Source organism: Silurus meridionalis, chromosome 3 (assembly GCF_014805685.1).
Source record: "Silurus meridionalis isolate SWU-2019-XX chromosome 3, ASM1480568v1, whole genome shotgun sequence".
Taxonomy (NCBI): Eukaryota; Metazoa; Chordata; class Actinopteri; order Siluriformes; family Siluridae; genus Silurus; species Silurus meridionalis.
In genome coordinates this window covers 26,846,870-26,868,156 of record NC_060886.1, presented here as the reverse complement: position 1 = coordinate 26,868,156, position 21,287 = coordinate 26,846,870, and the positions used below count along the sequence as shown (strand labels likewise).

Sequence of the window (21,287 nt, the reverse complement as noted above, 5' to 3'; positions counted from 1 at the left end):
TACTTTCTCCTTATTATTTCAATTCAATTCAAATGATTTTTATTTGTATTGCGCTTTTACCAATTAACATTGTCTCAAAGCAGCTTTACACAAATAATGTGGTGATAAAAGTTAATAAGATGTTCTTTATAAGGGTAATTTGTCACTGATGAGCGAGCTGGTGATTTCTACTTATTATTTCTAGGTAACATGACAATTTATTTATCACCTTCAGGAGAAAAAGAAAAAGAAAACAAACTTATAAAGGGATGACTATTTAGTAATGTTTTAGTAGCTACAGTGCAAATAAAAAGTGTAATATAAGAAAAATCTTATTCATTCTTTATTACCACATTATTTGTATTAAGCTGCTTTGAGACAATGTTCATTGTTAAATGTGCTATACAAATAAAAGTAAATTAAATAGAATTAAGGATGAAATTATTATTATTATTATTATTATTATTTTATTATTTTATTTTTTATTATGAAGCCAGAAACTGTAACAGCTGTATGGTATATAATATATAAAATATAGAATATTAATAAACATTCTGATCATATAATGTATACATTTATGCCACTTATTTCTGTATTATATTGCAAATAAATAAATATGCATATCATTATTCATTATTATCAGTAACAAATAATGAATGTTAGTATACATGAAATCAGATTGATCAGAATTCTATAGAAATTCCTCTGGGACATACACTGTAAAAAATTTTGTAGTTTTAACAGGAAAAGAATGTCAAATACCGACCGTAAAAATTCTGTAAATTATAAAACATAAAATTACTGTTTATTTAACAGTTAAATACTGTTAATGTAAATACCAGTAAACATAATACTTTTTGCATTATTGCTTTGTAAAACTATTCCCTATATTAGTTTACTAATTTAGTCCACTTGACAGAGGGAATGAAAACAAATGAGTAAATTGAGACACTGATGAACACTGCGCTTAACGCTTAACAAGCAGAATCACTGAAGGAAAGAACAAGAAACAAAACTACATACAGTTACAGCATTTCATGAAATCAATTGAATTAAAACTTGATTATTTAACAACTCCAAAAACAGAATTACCAGTTTCACTTATTATAGTTTAACTTTATTTCTGTCAAATTTCTACAAAACATCATTTAAAACTTAACAGAGGTTTATATTTTTTTGAAAATGTTTTGTTGAACCTCACAATTTTGTAGATCAGTGGTTGCTTTAGTTGGAGTTTTGACCCTCAACTCTATAACATTACTTTTTCTCTGACTGTTCTGAATGTGTTTGTAAAACACCTTTATCATGACATGAAAAATCAATATTTTAATTTGGTGGTTTTGATTTACTATTGATGCTGATATATTCTTTACCTAATTAACTTATCTTAGATTTTATGGGTGATTTCTAATAAATGTAAAACTTTTCTTCTACTTGACAATTAAGGATTTTAATACATTTTATGCACAAAACCTTTAGAGATACAGCACCATTTAGACACACAGGCATCAAGGATCAGCACATGAAACTCAAGAATGGTGATTATAAACAAACTTTCATGCTACAATGTATGCTGGTTGCCAGAAAAGTACAATTCTGCCAACATGCATTGCAGCATAAATTATTCAGCCAATTGAATTTGGTTTTATTTTAATGTTATTTGATTTCTTATGACTTTTGCTAGACTGTTTCATGGTCATCTGATCTTATCTGAGCTGGGGTTTTTTTTTGGTTTTTTAATCTAATATAAAAGGTCAAGGTTCAAGAGCAGCACTAAAGCAAACACTGATCTCCATTATGGTGACTTCAAATGAAAGTACACCTAAAGCCTAAAATCTTAATTAGAGCTTTAAATAAGTGAAGCTGGTAATGAAGTTTTAGGGGTTGTTTAATCATCATCATCTGCTAAATTCTTGAGAGATTTATGTTTTAGTTTTGCCTTTATCTTTGGCTTTGGCTGTAAGTTGTGTTTCTCTTATCTTGATTCTCTTTCCATCAGTGATCCTGCTTGTTCACAGGTGTTCATCAAAGTTCAATCCTCATTTAATTAGTCACTTCATTATCTCATTAACTTCATCACTGCTTCAGTGTTACTTCCACACTCTGTTGTGTGGACAACTGAGGATTTTGCTGTGGGATTAAAGGGTTTAAATGTGTGAAATGAAAAATACACACTAGGAAATTTATTTTAACAGTAATATACTGTAAGTTTAATTTAAGACAGCAAACTGTAAAAAAACAACAGTGGAATACTGGCAACCCTGCTGCCAGTAGTTTACCATAAAATCAAAATACTGTACAATCCATGAGTCAAATTCTGGCTGTGTGTTTTGTGGGTTACTGTTGTGTGTTTAAATCAAGGATGGACGGAGAAATATTGATGTTATGCTTTATGATGCTCTATGTAAAGGTAGTAAATATGTAGGAGTGACTCATTGCAGTGAGAATCTCTCCACTAATTTTAATTCCATCTAAATGTGTGCTGCTGTTATCTACAAGAGATTTGACTTGAATTGATACTTTTAGTGATTTTGCATAATACGGTAAGTTGTCATGTACTTTAATTAAAGTACATTCAGAGTAGTAATATGCTGACATTATTTAAATATTAAAAATATTTGTTTATAAACAAACAGTTTTTGCAAATACAATGAGTTAATTTACAGGACATTCTTTTACAATGTAAAAATTGTTTTACAATGTAAAAACACTGTTAACATTTTTAAAATTCTGCTAGATTTCTGGCAACTACGGCTGCCAGTTTTTTGACAGTAAAATTGACTATTTTATTTACATTTAGTAGAATTTTATCTTTATTGGCAATAAGAACTGATAAGAACACACGCACACACACACACACACACACACACACACACACACACACACACACATTAACATTTATTACACACCTACCCACTGATTGCACAGCACGCACGCACGCACACACACACACACACACACACACACACATGCGAATAAAAAACACAGACACAAACTTACAATGAAGCCATATATTTCTGAAGAGCTTCTGACCTCTGGGAGGATTTCAACAGGAACATCAAAGTGCCTATAATTTCAATAAAGATTTTTAAAGTTTCAAAACCAAAGATATCAACAGCTTTACCATATTTTATTATTTTTATAGTACTATAATTATAACAGACAATTAATTACAAAATTTCACTCCTATTTAAGACAATGCATTAATTTAATTTATTTCCTAATCAAAATCATCAACTTGTATTTTGATTCATTTCCTACAAGTTTCTTGAAACAGATAATTCCGGAAGTAATTGGACCTGTTCCAAAACAATAAACTCTTCCATTAGCACTGGTTATGTACCTAAATCCTTCAAACTGGCAGTTATCAACCCCCTAATTAAGAAACCTGACCATGTCAGCTGTTCAATTATAGGTCAATATCAAATCTCCCCTTTATATCCAAGATTTTAAAAAAGGTTGTAGCTCAGCAGTTCTGCTCACATCTACTGAGGAATAACATTTTTCAAATGTATCCTTTAGGATTTAGGCTTCATTATAGCACAGACACAGCACTAGTTAAAGTTTTAAATGACCTGTTCAGGTTTTTAAATGCCTCTGATCAGGGTTTTGTCTTCTTACTTGTTTTGCTTGACCTTAGTGCAGCTTTTGACACCAGTGATCATACTATCCTAATTGCTAGACTAAAGAATGTTGTTGTAATAAAGGGAACAGCTGTCTCCTGGTTTATATCTTATGTGACTGATCGCTATCAGTTTGTTGATGTAAATGGTTGATTTAAATTCTCCACCCTCTCTGAGGAAAAGGTTGGTGTTCCACAAGGATCTGTCTTAGGCCCACTGCTTTTCTCTTTACATATGCTGCCTCTGGGTAAAATTATATAAAAACCTGGTATTCGCTCCATTGCTATGCTGATGATATACAGTTGTACATCAAATCAGATGAGAGAGATCAGCTTAACAATGTTGAGGAGTGTGTAAAGTACATGACGTGATAACTTTCTTTTGCTCAACTCGGATAAGATGGAATTTCTTTTACTAGGACCACATGCAGCTATTTAACTTTCCGATTACTTTCACGTAGCATCTCTAAATGCATCTCTTTCAGTCTCAGTGTGTTCAGCAGTCAAAGACCTTGGTGTGATTATTGACTTTAGTCTTTTCTTTGAGGCTCACGTGAATTATATTACCAGGATTGCCTTCTTTCACCTTAGAAATATTGCTAAAATTCGAAATATGATTATGTTACAAGATGCAGAAAAAATAGTTATTCTAGTATACTAGGTACCTCAAATAATGAAGACTGCAGCAGGGGGGCAGATCTTTCTCTTATAAAGCCACACAGTTATGGAACAGCCTTCCAATCAGTGTTCGGGACTCGGAAACGTGAAAGCGTATTTATTTAGTTAAGCCTTTTATCTGAGATTTTTCTTAGGTAAAGGAGCAGATGTGGAGGGATCATGGATCTAGAGTGTTCAGTGATCTGGGATATTTGTATGCTCTTGTGCCCTTACTCTAACATGTTCACTCTGGTGTGGAGTGCCATCTCTTATCCCAGAGATCCCTCATGTACTTGTTACCTGTCTCTCCCTTTTAGTTATGCTGCCATAGCAAATCTTCAACTGCACAGTGTCCTTAAATTTCATACAACAATAAAAGATACTTAATAATCCATATCTTTCTCTTCCTATAACCCCTCTCTCTCTCTCTCTCTCTCTCTCTCTCTCTCTCTCTGTCGAGTTAAACATGCTCCTCATTAGGTACCAGAGACCACCATTAAAGTGCAATTTAACTGAACTGAATGTAATTCTAAATGCATTTTACAGTTTTTACCAATTGCTTACACACAAAATCTTTTCATGTCACACGATTTTTGAAACCTCTCACTCAAAGTGCAAAACTACATGCCAAATCTTAAAAACCATAAGTTATTTCTCAGCTGCTTTACTTTACAGTAGTATAGATAGGCCTATAAATAGGTCAAAGATCAGATTACTTGTTTTAAACAATGGATGCTAACAATGAACAGAGAGCAAGAGGAGGAGGAGGAGGAGGGGGAAGGGGAAGAGGAAGAGGAAGAAGAGGACGAGGGCAAATAAGAGAAGGAAGGGGAGCCATTTCTGATGAGATTAGGGCAACACTTGTTGATCATGTAAACAACCATGGTCTGACCGTGAGAGAGGCTAGACTGAGAGTCGATTTACAGTGGCGTCCAGATCCAGATCAGGCGCCTGCTAGGTTTGTGGTTATATGGGACAATGTTAGTTTTCACCGGGCTGTTCTGGTCCAAAACTGGGTTGCCACCCATCCACAATTTGTAGTTTTGTACCTACCCATATTCACCTTTTCTAAATCCCATAGAGGAATTCTTCTCAGCCTGGCGCTGGAAGCCAACCCTTGGCCCGCATGCCACTTCTCCAGGCAATGGAGGATGATGTGGGGACATAGAGGTTGCCTCTGTTCAAGGTTGGATACACCATGCTAGGAGATACTTCCCTCGATGTTTAGCAAGAGAAAACATAGCTTGTGATGTGGACAAAGTATTGTGGCCAGACCCAGCTTGGAGAAGAGATGAAGCTTAGCACTGGGGACTGCACCCCTCTTTCCCCTACCAATTCCTGAACCAGGACCCCACACTTAATTCACTGTATTCTACTGTAAAGAATATACTTTTGGTTCACATGTTTGTTGATTTGTTGTATGCTAATTTATACAACAGTCATTTTTGGCCTAAAACATATTTTCTGTTTCTACATTGCATTGCCGTTTCCGGTCTACTTGTTACCCCTCTCAGCAGATTACTTTCACTGTAGAACATTGTATTGAAATGTGGATATAAGCCTATAAATGACCAAAGAGCTTTAGATTTAGAACAGCAGTGTTTACATGTTTATATTTACATATCCAGAAATGTATTATTATGAAAGAAGTGTTTGCCATTTGAAGCGATTGCTTCATTCTGACATGTGTTTATGGCATTTTGAATGCAGTGTTGCATTTTGAAGGGGATGTGAGCTATTTTGCATTTTGTGTGTGCAGTTTTGAGAATTGTGTGTAGAGTTTTGAAAAAAGGAGACTTGGTTTTGAAAACGTGTGTAAGCAATTGATAAAAACTGTAAATGATTACCTAGGCTTCTTGTCATTTTTCCTTTTCTTTTGTATATCCTGTACCTGCACAAATCCAGGTCCCACTCCATGGTGTGTATGTTGAACAGCATTGTGCGACTGGCATTGGTGACATCTGTACAGTGAATGCCACCATTTTTACCTCCAGTTAAACTCTGAGAGAAGAAATAAGAAGAAAGGGAAAGAAAAATCAAGCTGAACCTCTTGGGCACAAGATGAAAATGTATGTATTAGAACACGTGTGTGTGTGTGTGTGTGTGTGTGTGTGTGTGTGTGTGTGTGGTCACTCACCCATATAAGCCAGGAGTCAATAGTTCCGAACATGGCACGATGAGCACGCACAGCTTCGTTCACCTCTACCACGTTGTCCATCAACCAGCGCAACTTCACTGCACTGAAGTATGTACTGATGGGCAGACCGGTCTTATGCTGTGCCAAAAACTCAAATAAATTAAATCAAATAAACAACTGGGAAGAATTTTAACTGAAATGTAAACACACATATGTAATTAGATGCAAACAAATAAAAAAGTGTGTGTGTGTGTGTGTGTGTGTGTGTGTGTGTGTGTGTGTGTGTGTGTGTGTATACAAATGTGCAAGACACCTCATCATCACCTTAAAATGGTTCTTGTTCTTTCCAGGTGTTTTCTCAATAAGATGCTCAACAGTAGACTGAGTCCTTAAGTCCAGCCAGACTAAAGATGTGAAAAAGCATATTAAAACATTTCCCAAGGCCTTTTTTTGTATTTATTTTATACACATATATAGTATGTCATAAACAAGCAAATCCCTGGCAAGCAGTATTTTGAAACACACACACACACACACACACACACACACACACACAAACCAAACCTGACCTTAAAATGAGTAAACAAAAATAAACAATATTCCTCGTTTAGTTTTAGAGCATCTGTATTGCTATAAAGTCAGTAGAGATGGAATAGGACAGTGACAATACACATTCAATTAACATTATTCAGGGAACAGAAACACTGTTCAGGGAACAGACACTGAAAAAATGGTGCTTTATACTTGTCACATGTAGTTGTCACAGCACATTGACATTCTTTCTTCACATATGCCAGCTGGGGTCAGAGTGCAGGGTCTGCCATGTTACAGCACCCCTGGAGCACTGAGGGTTAAGGGCCTGGCTCAGGGAATCAGTGGTAGCTTGGCAATACCAGTGTTTAAACCCTCACCCTTTCAATCAGTAACCTAGAGCCTTAACCACTGATCCACTACCTCACCACTTCACCACAGGGTCAAATAAATTATTTTTTTTTTTTACATGTAAAATTCATATAAAGTCCTTTAGTATGATCATTGGTGTAAATGATGATATTCTGCCCTCTGCTGTCTTCCATAAACGAATAGGTTGGTACATTTCTTTTTAAAGTGGTAGATATCTCCATAATTAACACATGATCATTAAAATAACTAAAATGACATGTTATTATCATTAATGTGTTCAGTCTATATGAGCATGCTTTTGAACGTGTTAATGACTAATAATGTTATATAATTAAAAAACTATGCATTTGGAATTTAGATGGTGATGCTGTTTACCCTCAATGTAATGAAGGAATAAGATTGCTTTTATAGAATGTGCATTATGATGATTGGATTTTATACTAACAATCACTTAAAATATACAAGCTATAAATCAGCCTTAAAGACAAATGAGATATACATAAAAAAATATTTGATTGTGCTCTCTGTTTTAATTTGAGAAGTCCTTAATTTATAATCTGGCTTAAAATAAAAACCCACATAAAAACCCACAGTAGCCCAAAAAGGTAGTGTGACTTAATATAATTATATGTTGCCTGTTTCAGTCCTAAAATAGGACTAATTTAATGTTGCATTTGCAAAGACATATTTGTGTTGCCACTACATTTAATTTTGCACTGTTAGTGCAAAAGTTCGAATCATATTAATATGGAATTATGAACCCACTGTGACAGTTAATTTCAATAATGTTCCATTTTACTTGTTAATTGTGTTCATAACTGCTTATAGCTTCTTGTCCAAAAATTCTGCCAATATTTCATTATTATATATTATATATATTGTAAAATCTTTACAATTACAAAAATCTGTACTATTTTTAATATTCTTAAAAGAAATTTACACCTTAAATAATACACATGGCCATGGTCAGTTGCAGCATTATCTAGTATGCTCAGCAGGAGGACAAATGCCGATCAGCTTGCTACATAGGACTATGGGTTATTTGGACTTCGTGTAATAACTAATATGTTGTAAATTATTTATATCATCAAATTATTGGTATGCTATTGTGTGGATAAAATCGTGTAGAAGGAATGTAGTTTGTTTCCATTTCTCCCATGAATGTAACACTGGACTGGAATGCAACATTCTGTAGTGATCTGAATGCAAGTATTTTCTTGCCTGTTATGATGGACTACAATTTATGATACAGTGTGATTGCCCTGTGGGTTGGCTGACTCACCAATGGCATTGTAGAGAGGTTCTCCAGTCTCTTTGTCCCACACCAATGTTGTCTCTCTCTGATTGGTCACTCCAATGGCTGTGTAAAACATTTAATTCTTAGAAAATAAGACCTTATAATTAAATAGAAATTAGATGATTGATAATTGAAATCTAATAAGGCTAAAGATAGATAAAATACACCCACAAACAAACACACACACACGCACACCTTTAATGTTGGTAACATCAATGTTGAGCTGAGTGAGTTTCTCCTTGGTCCTCTCCATGCACTTGTACACAGACTGAAGGATCTCCTTGGGATCTTCTTCCACCCATCTCAAAGCAAATAAAGAAAAACAGTACAGGAAGTGAATATAAAAATTATACTATATACATACAAACATATGTACACGCGCACACACACACACACACACACACACACACACACACACACACACACCCTAAGGTTCAATCTCTAATACCACATTGAAAATCTGTGCTTTTTTTTTGTTAATACTGGAAATAAAAAGAATATTTAAGAAACACTTAAAAACTCTTTTATTTGTAATGAAAATGTTTGTGGTGAATTGTAATCGAATGCCAAACAGGCCAAACAGGCTGATTTCTCAATAGTTCTCTCAGACTTTGGTTGCATACTCTAGATTTCTTAATATTTCAGATTAATTCATCAAAGGAATGGATCAGATCACAATCAGGTGTTAGAAGGCGGTTTAAACATAATTTTTCATAATTTCATAGACAAATTATGTGAAAAAATGTAAACAATTGATATACCAATTATTCTTTGTGTGTAATCTTTAAAGACGAAAAAAGTGAATCAAACAAATAAGACAAAAGTATTATACTTGGAAAAATGTATTGTACTAGAAAAATGATCGTATATTACAAATCTGTGAGTGGCAAAAGTATGTGAACCTTGCTTTCAGTATCTGTTGTGACCCTTTTGTGTCCCTTGTTTCAACACAAACATTTTCATTACAAAGAATTTGGTTGTTCCCTTTCTGTAATGACAGTGTGCACTTGGGCTGCATGGCTTCACATGTTCCATTTCAGGTCCATCAGTGTGTTTTTTGATTACATGCTTCAGTAGAAGAGATCAGACGTGGAAAATGAGTAAATTGTATATTGACATCACACATTTGCTTAAGTTTAAATGCTTACATTTGTTGAGAAGTCCTTATTTTTTTTATTTTGCAATAATCCACTGTCAGGAAATCCTGTGAGGAAATCATGCGCTTAAGGTTTTTTTTTTTGGTCAAATCTTAAATTATGCAACTTTTTGTAAATGTTTAATGCAATTTTATAAGGAAAGATTGTGATGTGTGTATGTGTAATAAGAACTACATGCTTTCTGGGCTTGATTTTTATTATGTCCACTATAGAGTATGCTTGTGTGATTATACTTACTTAAGTATAAAATCAAAACTATGCAAAATATTTGAGATCATGCAGCGTTACCTAGATTTTAAAGACCAAAGAAATGGAAATCTTTTTTTCATATTGCCTTACTATACTAATAATAGTCATGTATACAAGTCTACATTCCTTTGAGTCTCACGTGAATAATTTTACCAGAATCGCCTTCTTTCACCTTAGAAATATTGCTAAGATTAGAAATATGATGTCGTTACAGGATGCAGAAAAACTAGTTCATGCTTTTGTTACTTCTAGATTAGACTACTGTAACGCTTTACTGTCTGGGTGTGCGAGTAAGTGCATAAATAAGCTTCAGTTAGTCCAGAATGCAGCAGCAAGGGTCCTCACTAGATCTAGGAAATATGACCACAACACCCCTGTTTTAATTAGTCTACACTGGCTCCCAATCAAATCTCGCGTTGATTATAAAATATTACTACTGACGTATAAAGCACTTAACGGTCTCGCACCGCAGTATCTGAGTGAACTTCTGTACCAGTATGATCCTCCACGCCTACTTAGATCAAAAGGTGCTGGCTATCTGTTGGTTCCTCAAATAATGAAGACTACAGCAGGGGGCAGATCTTTCTCTTATAAAGCCCCACAGTTATGGAACAGCCTTCCAATCAGTGTTCGGGACTCAGACACAGTCTCAGTGTTCAAGTCGAGGTTGAAAACTTATTTATTTAGTCAAGCCTTTTATCAGTAGATTTTCTTAGGTAAAGGCACAGATCTGGAGGGCATGGATATAGAGTGTTTGGTGAACTGGTATATTTGTATGCTGTCGCCCCTCACATTCACACGCTCACTCAGGTTTGTTGACGGTGGTGTGGTGGGTCGCCTCATCCCAGAGATCCCTCATGTCTGTGTTACCTTCTGGTTCTCTCTTTTAGTTATGCTGCCATAGCGAGTCTTGCCGGAGTCCAAACTGCACAGTGACATTAACTTTCATACACCAATAGTTACACTTAATAATCCATATCCTTCTCTTCCGTCACCCTCTCTCTCTCTCTCTCTCTCTCTCTCTCTCTCTCTCTCTCTCTTTCGGTCGAGTTAAACATGCTCCTGAGGCTCCAGTGACCACTGTTCCTGCCCCTCTCCCTCCATGGATCTTCACACTTCTGTGCAGCTCGGGACGGTCTCTCATCAACACCTTGAGTGGTTCCATATAATTCCGGAGTAGAACGGGTGCTTTTGAGGGCGGATTGGACTGTAGTTGGTGTCAGCGGTCTGCTGCACTGACTCTGGAGTGCAGTTTGCTTCTGATCATCATCACTGTACCCGCAACTTTGCATATATGCTTCAAATGGACATTTGGTGCAACCCAGATGAGGATGGGTTCCCTCTTGAGTCTGGTTCCTCTCAAGGTTTCTTCCTTTGCCATCTCGGGGAGTTTTTCCTTGCCACAGTTGCTCATCAGGGACAAACATACTTACAAAGAACATATTTACATTTAATCACCACATTATCTGTGTAAAGCTGCTTTGAGACAATGTTCATTGTTAAAAGCGCTATACAAATAAAAATGAATTGAATTTAATTGAATTACATGAACTAATAATTCACACAGAAAAATCAAGGTACAGAAATGTACCTGAACGAGTACAAATGCTTTGTCATGCCAGATGTAGCCTAGCAGGGTACAGCAGTGCACCACTGAACATTGGTACATTTTTGTACCTTCTTGTTTGTACCCCTAAAAGAGCATTTATGCACCCCTAGTGATAGAAATGTTGTGTCCTGGTACAGTACAGTTTAAAATAACATCCTGATATTTTCCATAGTATTGTATGCAGTAAAGTTTACTGTAACTTACCCTTCTTTGGGAAAACTCTGTGTAATTTCTACCTGATGCTGACTGACAAGCTGAGAGGTTTTAGCATTGAACACCTGTGGAGAAATAATAAAACATATCATGTTGAATAACAACATGTATAGACAAACTACTAACTGCACAATCAACATCTCATAGAATCAATAGCCCACAACCATATCAAATGTCTACCTATCCCTGTTAAATTCACCAGAAGACACACACCACTCACTTTAAGTGACCTGAACTGTGGAGGATTATTGGAAGTAAGATTGATGTTTATCCTGTTTTTTTCCAGAACAATTCGGTAGAAGAACTAGAGACTGATATTTATTCTCCTCAAGAATGCTGAGGCAGCAAAACAACTTGGAACAATTGTTCAGGATGCCTTAAAATCAGAAGGCAGTGAATGGTTGAGTCTATAGGAGGGGGATAAGTATGGTAGAGAGTCGATAGGAGGGGGACAAGTTAGTAAAAAAATAGACCAAGTTATGAGTTGACCAAAAAAACCACACAGATGTTTTATTGGAATAACAGTTCTCAGGGACAAAGAAGCCATGAGATATCAGATTTATATAATTATACGAATGAATTGTATTCAAAATTACAAAAAATGTGCCCATCCTTCCTTCTTATAGCCCCTAAGTGGCTACCTCTAATTTAAATGTAAAGCGTGGGAAAAAAAAATAGCGGGTTATAGTCCGGAAAATACGGTATATAAAGTAAATATGAATACATGTCTCTCAGTCATGTATGTATGCAACTGTATGTGGCTATGGTTACTTGGTTAATTATAAATAGCTATTTATAAGGCAGCACATTAATTTACAACAGTGATTACACTGACCAGAACTGTCTGTGCATTTAAAGGTTTAAATACCTTCCACCCAATCAGAATCAACTATTTAGACAGACTATGATATATACTGTATATATATTTTTGGCATGACTTGGAACACTAACTTACCCATAGACCTTTTTATCCAACAACATGCTTGATCTTGCCTGATCTTACTTATGCTTTGAAGCTGAATGTTCACTAAATCCTGCTAAAAGCCTTCTCAAAAAAGTGGAACTTATTATAATAGGACAAAATACTAATAAATACTAAATACTAATAATCTGTGCTGTTAAACAAACATATATTGTATATATTTATATTTGTACGGTTTTACATATCAGGATATAATAAAAAACATTTGGTCCTTAGCAGGTCTTAGAATTAAATAAATACAACCTCAGATGAATGACAACACATTACATATTACACCATGTCCTTATTTATTTAACCAAAATAAAGCCAAAATGGAAAAGCCATGTATAAAAACCTAAGCATACATTTACTGTTTTAATAGGATTTAAGAGGCTAAGTAGAAGCCAAGCGCTGTTAATGAAATGCCCCCCACTCAAGTTTAGCAGTTTGCTGGTCTGGTGTATTCAGGTGTGTAAACATAACACCAAGGAGCAGACACATCAGAAATGATCTATTGTTGTTTCCCTTCAATCTCGTAAAGGTTCAAGATCAGACCGTGCAATGCTCAGAGAAATTACAATAACCCAAGAGTTACCCAAGAGTTCTCGGACCCTATAGGCCTCAGTTAGCATGTTAAATGTGAAAGTTCTTTACAGTACAATTAGAAAACTGCAGGAGTATGGTTTGTTCAGGATTAGGGCTGTAGCTATCGATTATTTTAGTAATCGAGTATTCTGATTATTCCAACAATGAATCGAGTGTGCCAGCGGTGAGCGAGTGGAGGGCCGAGCCGGACGGAACAAGCGGTAAGAAACACATGCATCTGATGAGACTACTCAGTGTGCTCTGTTTCAGTCCGGCAAAGCCAAGGGGTTGTGGGTGAATGAAAGTATATAAAAAAAAGCTCTGCTTGGTGAACTTTTGCCTGTCTCTCTTTCTTCCGGCATGAAACCAGTGAGTTGTTACATTGAGTAATCGGATAAGAAGTACTTTCTTTATTGAAGAGCAAAACTAAATACACAAGAGAAAAAAGACTTTTTCGAACCTTTTTCAAAATGTTTTTAATTTTTATTGCTGAAATTGCATAGAAGAATATCTGTGAAAACGAAACGCATTTAATTGCCATATGACATGAAAATGCAAATCCAATTATATAAATAAAAATGTATCAATAAAATATCTATATTAATGTCAAATTACTCTTCAAAAGAAAAAAAGTAAACGCACTGCACGGTGTTTTCTTTATGTTTTAGTTTAAAATAATCCAAAACTTTGAAAACCTTTTGTTGTTTTCCTCGGCCTGAATCATATTGAAGCCCGTTTCTGCCACATTAAAAATACTTTTTTTCCTTGCAATTCCGATTCTATTATCACCATTCTGAGATGTTCTCATGATTCTGACTTTTTTCTTGCAATTCAGATGTTTTTACTCTCAATTCTGACTTTATTTCTTGTAAACATCCAACATTTCTGGTGCCTCCACCACTAACCATGTTGTGGGTCTGAAGTTTGAAGCTGTTGGTGTGTGGCTCCTCTGCTTCATCTGTCTTGTTTCGTCTCCTCCAGAGCTGATTGTTAGACAGAGTTCTCTCCAGGGTTCAGAGGCTCAGTTTAATACCATGCGAATCTATTGATTGTAAATTTTTTTTACTTTCTGACAATACAGAGGGGGTGACGCTGCCGACTGGCTAAATAAAAAGTCCGAAATGTGAGAAATAAAGTCGAATGTTCAGGAACATTAGGAATAACATTTTAAACTAATTTTTTCACTAACAAATTTCAATAAAAAAGATTTAAACACATTATTGTACTAAAGTGACAATGTCTAGATGAATTTACTAAGGTACCATGGGGGCTGCGGGGCTGCGTCCAAGATTTGGAACTCATGGGGGGTCTTGGAATATAACCCCTAAGTTCCAGGAAACACGTTCACCATCTCGGAGCATGACATCAGAAGGCAGCTAGCACCGGTGTTCACCAAGATATTCAACCTCTCCCTGGAACAGTCTGTAGTTCCCTCATGCTTCAGACAGTCCACCATTGTTCCCGTTCCAAAGAAACCCCAGCCCACCTGCCTCAACAACTACTGCCCAGTAGCCCTGACTTGCTTTGAAAGACTGGTCAGAGACTTCATCACTGCTTTACTTCCAGATCCACTACAGTCTTCTTCTTCTTTCGGCTACTCCTATTAGGGGTCGCCACAGCGGATCATAAGTCTCCATACCACCCTGTCCTCTACATCTGCCTCTTTCACACCAACTACCTGCATGTCTTCCCTCACCACATCCATGAACCTCCTCCTTGGCCTTCCTCTTTTCCTCCTACCTGGTGGCTCCATCCTCAGCATTCTTCTACCAATATAATTCATGTCCCTCCTTTGCACATGTCCAAACCATCTCAATCTCGCCTCCCTCACCTTGTCACCAAAACATCCTACATGCGCTTTCCCTCTAATAAACTAATTTTCTAATCTTGTCCATCCTCGTCACTCCCAACGAAAACCTTAACATCTTCAGCTCTGCTACCTCCAGATCCATCTCCTGTCTTTTACTCAATGCCACTGTCTCTAATCCATACAACATCGCAGGTCTCACCACAGTCCTATAAACTTTCCCTTTCATTCTTGCAAATACCCTACTATCACAAATCACTCCTGTCACTCTTCTCCACCCACTCCATCCTGCCTGCACTCTTTTTTTTTACTTCTCTAACACACTCTCCATTACTTTGCACTGTTGACCCCAGGTACCTGAACTCCTTCACCTTTTCCAGCTCTTCTCCCTGCAACCGCATCACTCCACTACCCTCCCTCTCATTCACACACATGTACTCTGTCTTACTCCTACTGACTCTCATTCCCCTTCTCTTCAACGCATATCTCCACCTCTCCAGGCTCTTCTCAACCTGCTCCCTACTCTCACCTCAAATCACAATATCATCCGCAAACATCATAGTCCAGGGAGACTCCTGTCTGACCTTGTCTGTCAACCTGTCCATCACCACTGCAAACAGGAAAGGGCTCAGGGCTGATCCTTGATGCAGTCCAACCTTCACCCTTCACACTTCACACTTCACTGCCGTCACACTGTCCTCATACATGTCCTGCACCACCCTCACATACTTCTCTGACACACCTGACTTTCTCATACAATACCACAACTTCTCTCTTGGCACTCTGTCATACGCTTTCTCTAAATCCACAAATACACAATGCAATTCCTTCTGTCCTTCTCTATACTTCTCCATCAACATCCTCAAAGCAAATAAGGCATCTGTGGTGCTCTTCCTCAGCATGAAACCATACTGTTGCTCACAGATGGTCACCTCTTCTCTCAGCCTGGCTTCCACTACTCTTTCCCATAACTTCATGGTGTGACTGATCAACTTAATTCCCCTGTAGTTACTGCAAGACTGCACATCTCCTTTATGCTTAAAGATCGGTACCAGCACACTTCTTCTCCATTCCTCAGGCATCTTCTCACCTTCCAAAATCCTGTTAAACAATCTGGTCAAAAACTCCACTGCCATCTCTCCTAAACATCTCCACGCTTCTACCGGTATGTCATCTGGTCCAACCGACTTTCCACTCTTCATCCTCTTAATCGCTGCTCTCACTTCCTCCTTACTAATCCTATCTACATCCTGCTTCACCAACTCCACATTGTCCAACCTTCTCTCTCTCTGATTTTCCTCATTCATCAGCTGCTCAAAATACTCCCTCCACCTTCTCAACACACTCTCCTCACTAGTCAACACATTTCCTCTCCATCCTTTACTGCTCTAACTTGCAGTACATCCTTCCCAGCTTGGTCCCTCTGCCTGGCCAATCGGTATAAATCCTTTTCTCCTTCCTTAGTGTCCAACCTCTCATACAGCTCCTCATATGCCTTTTCCTTGGCTTTCGCTACATCCCTCTTTACCTGCTGCCGCATCTCCTTGTACTCCTGTCTACGTTTCTCATCACTCTGTCTATCCCACTTCTGTTTTGCCAACCTCTTTCTCCTTATGCTCTCCTGCACTTCCTCATTCCACCACCATGTCTCCTTGTCTTGCTTTCTATTTCCAGATGTCACACCAAGTACTTTTCTAGCTGCCTCCCTCATCACTCCTGCAGTAGTTGCCCAATCATCCAACACCTCTTCAACACCACCGAGCCTCTGTCTGACCTCTTCCCTGAACCTCACTACACTCTTCCTCCTTCAGTTTCCACCATCTTATTCTTCTTTCAGTCCTCACTCTCCTCCTCTTCTTCTTTGCCTCCAAAACCATCCTACAGACCACCATCCAATGCTGTCTAGCTAAACTGTCCCCTGCCAACACCTTACAGTCTCCAATCTCCTTCAGGTTGCAACTCCTGCATAGCACATAGTTCACCTGTGTGCACCTTCCTCCACTCTTATACGTCACCCTATGATCCTCCTTCTTCTTAAAATAAGTGTTCACCACTGCCATTTCCATCCTTTTAGCAAAATCTACCACCATTTGCCCTTCCACATTCCTCTCCTTAAAACCATACCTACCCATCACCTCCTCATCACCTCTGTTCCCTTCACCTACATGCCCATTAACACCAATCGTTCTTTCCTAGGTACACCTTCTACCACTTCATCTAATTCACTGAAGAATTTTTCCTTCTCCTCCATCTCACAGCCAACTTGTGGAGCATAGGCACTGATGACATTTATCATCATCCCTTCAACTTCCACCCTTACGATCATCACCCTATCAGAAACTCTCTTCACCTCCACTACACTCTTACTGTACTCTTCCTTCAGAATCACCCCTACACCATTTCTCTTTCCATCCACACCATGATAAAACAGTTTAAATCCACCTTCAATGTTCCTGGCCTTACTCCCTTTCCACTTGGTCTCCTGAACACACTATCTACCTTTCTCCTCTCCATCATATCAGCTACCTCTCTTCCTTTACCCGTCATAGTACCAACATTTAAAGTACCAACCCGAACCTCCACTCTCCTACACTGCTTCTTTCCCTGCCGTCTCTGCAGACGTCTTCCTCCTCTCCTTCTCCTCCTTCGGCCAACAGTAGCCCAATTTCCACCGGTACCCTGCATATTTGATTTGGCAAATGTTTTTACGCTGGATGCCCTTCCTAACGCAACCCTACCCATTTACCCGGGCTTGGGACCGGCACTAAGAGTGCACTGGCTTGTGCATCCATAATGGTTGGGTTGATCCACTACAGTCCATTCACTTAATATTACACATCCTCTCCACACAAATGAGCCACTTGGACTGCAGAAAGAGGAATTATGCGAAAATGCTTTGAAATGTTTGTGGACTACAGTTCAGCATTTAACACCCTAATTCCCTTCACACTCACCTCTAAGTTGAAGGTCCTGGGACACAGCCCACCCCTGTGTCAATGGTCCTCCAACCTTATAACAGACAGACCACAAGTACGAGTGGGCAAACACACCTCATCCTCCCTCCCCCTCAGCACTGGAGCTCCTCAGGGTTGTGTGTTGAGCCCCCTGCTGTACTTGCTGTACATATATGACAGTGTAGCCACTTCCAACTTCCCCATCATCATTAAGTTTGCTGATGACCCTGTTGTGGTGGGCCTGATCTCCAACACGGATGAGACGGCCTACCTACAGGAGATTAAAAACCAGTAGAGATGGTGCCAACAATCTTCTCCTTAACATCAGCAAGACGAGTTAATAGTGGACTTCAGCACGAAGCAGGAACTGTCATACTAACCGCTAAAGATGTGACACCAGTGTAGAGAGTGGACAGTTTGTGAGTACCTAGGTGCTCACATCACACAGGACCTGTCTTGTCATCAACACCCTAGTGAAGAAGGCCCAGCAGAGTTTGTACTATCTGAGATGCTTAAGAGACTTTAAACTACCCTCTCATGTGCTAAAAACCTTCTACACCTGCACCATTGAAATCGTCCTGACAGGTAACTTCACTTCCTGGTTCAGATGTTCTGCAGGCCAGGGAACTTGGTGTGCTTGGTATGCTCAGCTGACCGCTGATCTTCTGGAGGGCTCACCTGTCCTGCATGCTCCTGTTGTCCACAGCATATGGTGCTGGACCAGGGCCAGGAATATTTCCCTCAGTGAAGGACCTCAGCCATCCTAACAATGGACAAAGAAGTGCTTCCCTTCCTTGAAGGCACAGAAGAGCAGCTTGTTCCTGCAGGCCACTTGGAGTTTAAACCAGGAAACACCTAGCACCTAGTACATGGACTTTCTTTGACTGGACTTTTCCATCCTTTGCACAATTGTTTTGCACAAAACTGACACTTTAACACTGATCTGGCACAGCACAGTGTCACTTTAATAAACAAATACCTGCAAATCTCAAGAGCTAAAGTAAGACACAGATAAAGACATGCAGAACCTAATTGCTTCAAGTTATTGCCGCTATAGCTGATCCTGCAAGCTATTGATACATAAGGTGTATTTCATGTTTCAAACATGGTTTCTTCTTTTCAGCTTAATTTTTGCAAATATAAATAATAACACAGTGCAATATGTCATTTGTTGTTCATCTGAGGTTGTATTTACATACTGTAATTCTAAGAACCGATAAGGACCAGATGATTTTCATTATGTCCTACATAAAAACATAGAGGGTGAATGCATTTTTCCTTTTTCCGAAATAACAGCCATATGCTTGTTATTTATGGAGTTATTAATTTCAGGATGTCTTCACTGAAGATTTACACAAATTAGAATAAATTTTTACTAAGCAGTTAATACAAATGCTTGTTTTTTTCTTAAAAATGTGTTACACCAGGCACCACCACAGTATATTAGAGAAATGTAAACCCTAATGTAAAACACACAGCAGAAATGTTTTGTGGACCTCACAGTGATGAAGAAAGAGAAAATCTTAATCTATTTAAAGAATACTTGCTTTATAACGATTTTTTAAATTCTTTTAATTCTAAAAACATAGGATTTTCAGTATAAATCAGGGACAGAACAATGGATTTATTCACTTTAGGACATCAGAAAAAAGTCCAAGTTACTACACACCAGTATGATGAAACACTGTAACACTCATTAACTTCATTGTTAAGAGGTAAAAGGTTAAACTTGTGAACCTGTACTGTTAAACTTTGAACTGTCTGTTGTGTTTACTTGGTTGTAGAATTCCATGGTAAATTAAATGTCTACATGAACTTCACTGAACAAAATCCAAATCTTCACATCAAATCTATTTCCAATATTTCCATAGAGTTTATTTCAGCACTTCCTTACTGTTTAGAATAAACTTTATTTTTTCTCAGTACAGACCTCACTGGAAATTTCAACTTCATTACAAATATACAGAGCAGTTATTTTTTTTAAATATATACTTTAAACTATTACAGATAATTTTGTCCAGTCCACAAACAAAAAAACACTTCTTATTTAATATTGCCTGTGTTTTTCAAAAATCCTCAAGGGTTTGTAAGTGGTTTCTAAAGGGGTTTTTCATAAAATCTTGATGTAAATCTTAATGTTCTCAGCGGGTGTGGATTCTCATCACCATAATAATAATAATAATGATAATAATAATAATAATAATAATAATAATAATAATAACAATAATAATAATAATAATAATGATAAAAACAATAATAATTGTTATATCATTGTTGTTGTCATATTATTGTTGTTGTATTTTTAAGTTTTTTTAATATAAATATTATTCTTATAGCAAGATAGGAAGCACGGTAGTATGCAACCCTTGAAAATGGTAAATGAACACATTAACACGCACGCACGCACACACACACACACACACACACACACACACTTTTCTCTCACCAAAAACCTTGTGGAACTGGTCCCCTGGTCCACTGCCCCAACCAGTGGATCTTCCGCCATAGTGTGTGTGTGTGTGTGTGTGCGCGCGTGTGTGTGTGTAAAGGTGAGAGAGAGGTATCTCGCTTTTTTATATCCCTGGTGAGGGAAAGGCTCGTGCGCGCGCGCGTGTTCGTGTGTGCGTGAGAGAGAGAAAGAGAGAGAGAGAGAGAGAGAGAGACGTGTCTTTCATTACAGGAGAAGGTTTCTGGTCAATAAATATTGCTGTTTATTTTACAGATTTATAATATGAAGCGTTTATTCTACCTAAAAAAAACATTTCACAAAGTTTTCACAAAATAAATGAAAAGACATTAACCTGAGCTAAACCAATGATTCAATAAGCTAAACACAAGCTAAACCAACGATTACAATAATCAGGAAAGATAAACATGAGACAGAGCTGTGAACAGTGGAGTTATGTACAAAAGTGCTATTTAGCATGAACGTGAATTAAGTGAAGAAACATACGTGGGACATGAACGCACGGTGTGCAGTGGCTGACAAGAAGCATTTTTTATATGCTGACACTGTGAAAATCAAACAAATATAAATTTGTCTGACCTTTTTCACCTTTAATGTGATAAACAGAAGCCATTCGGGGGGAAAAGTGTACATACATCCTTTATAACAGGGCCTGTGACTTTGTTCAGTATGATCCAATCACAGTTAAAC

The 21,287-nt window shown here is 37.6% G+C and overlaps 1 protein-coding gene across 1 annotated transcript in view; it reads right to left on the bottom strand.

Annotated features, from left to right (window-relative positions):
* Positions 1-20,687, bottom strand: part of LOC124382826 (glycerol kinase-like) — a 43,552-nt gene extending 22,865 nt beyond the window's left edge. The window contains exons 1-8 of the mRNA XM_046845099.1: positions 20,577-20,687; positions 11,815-11,888; positions 8,791-8,897; positions 8,581-8,658; positions 6,720-6,799; positions 6,396-6,533; positions 6,150-6,259; positions 2,980-3,046 (exon numbers count right to left, since the gene is read on the bottom strand). Coding sequence (XP_046701055.1) covers positions 2,980-3,046; positions 6,150-6,259; positions 6,396-6,533; positions 6,720-6,799; positions 8,581-8,658; positions 8,791-8,897; positions 11,815-11,888; positions 20,577-20,636 — 714 coding nt within the window. The 5' untranslated portion in view covers positions 20,637-20,687. The remainder of the gene's footprint in view (positions 1-2,979; positions 3,047-6,149; positions 6,260-6,395; positions 6,534-6,719; positions 6,800-8,580; positions 8,659-8,790; positions 8,898-11,814; positions 11,889-20,576) is intronic.
* Positions 20,688-21,287: the final 600 nt, after the last annotated feature.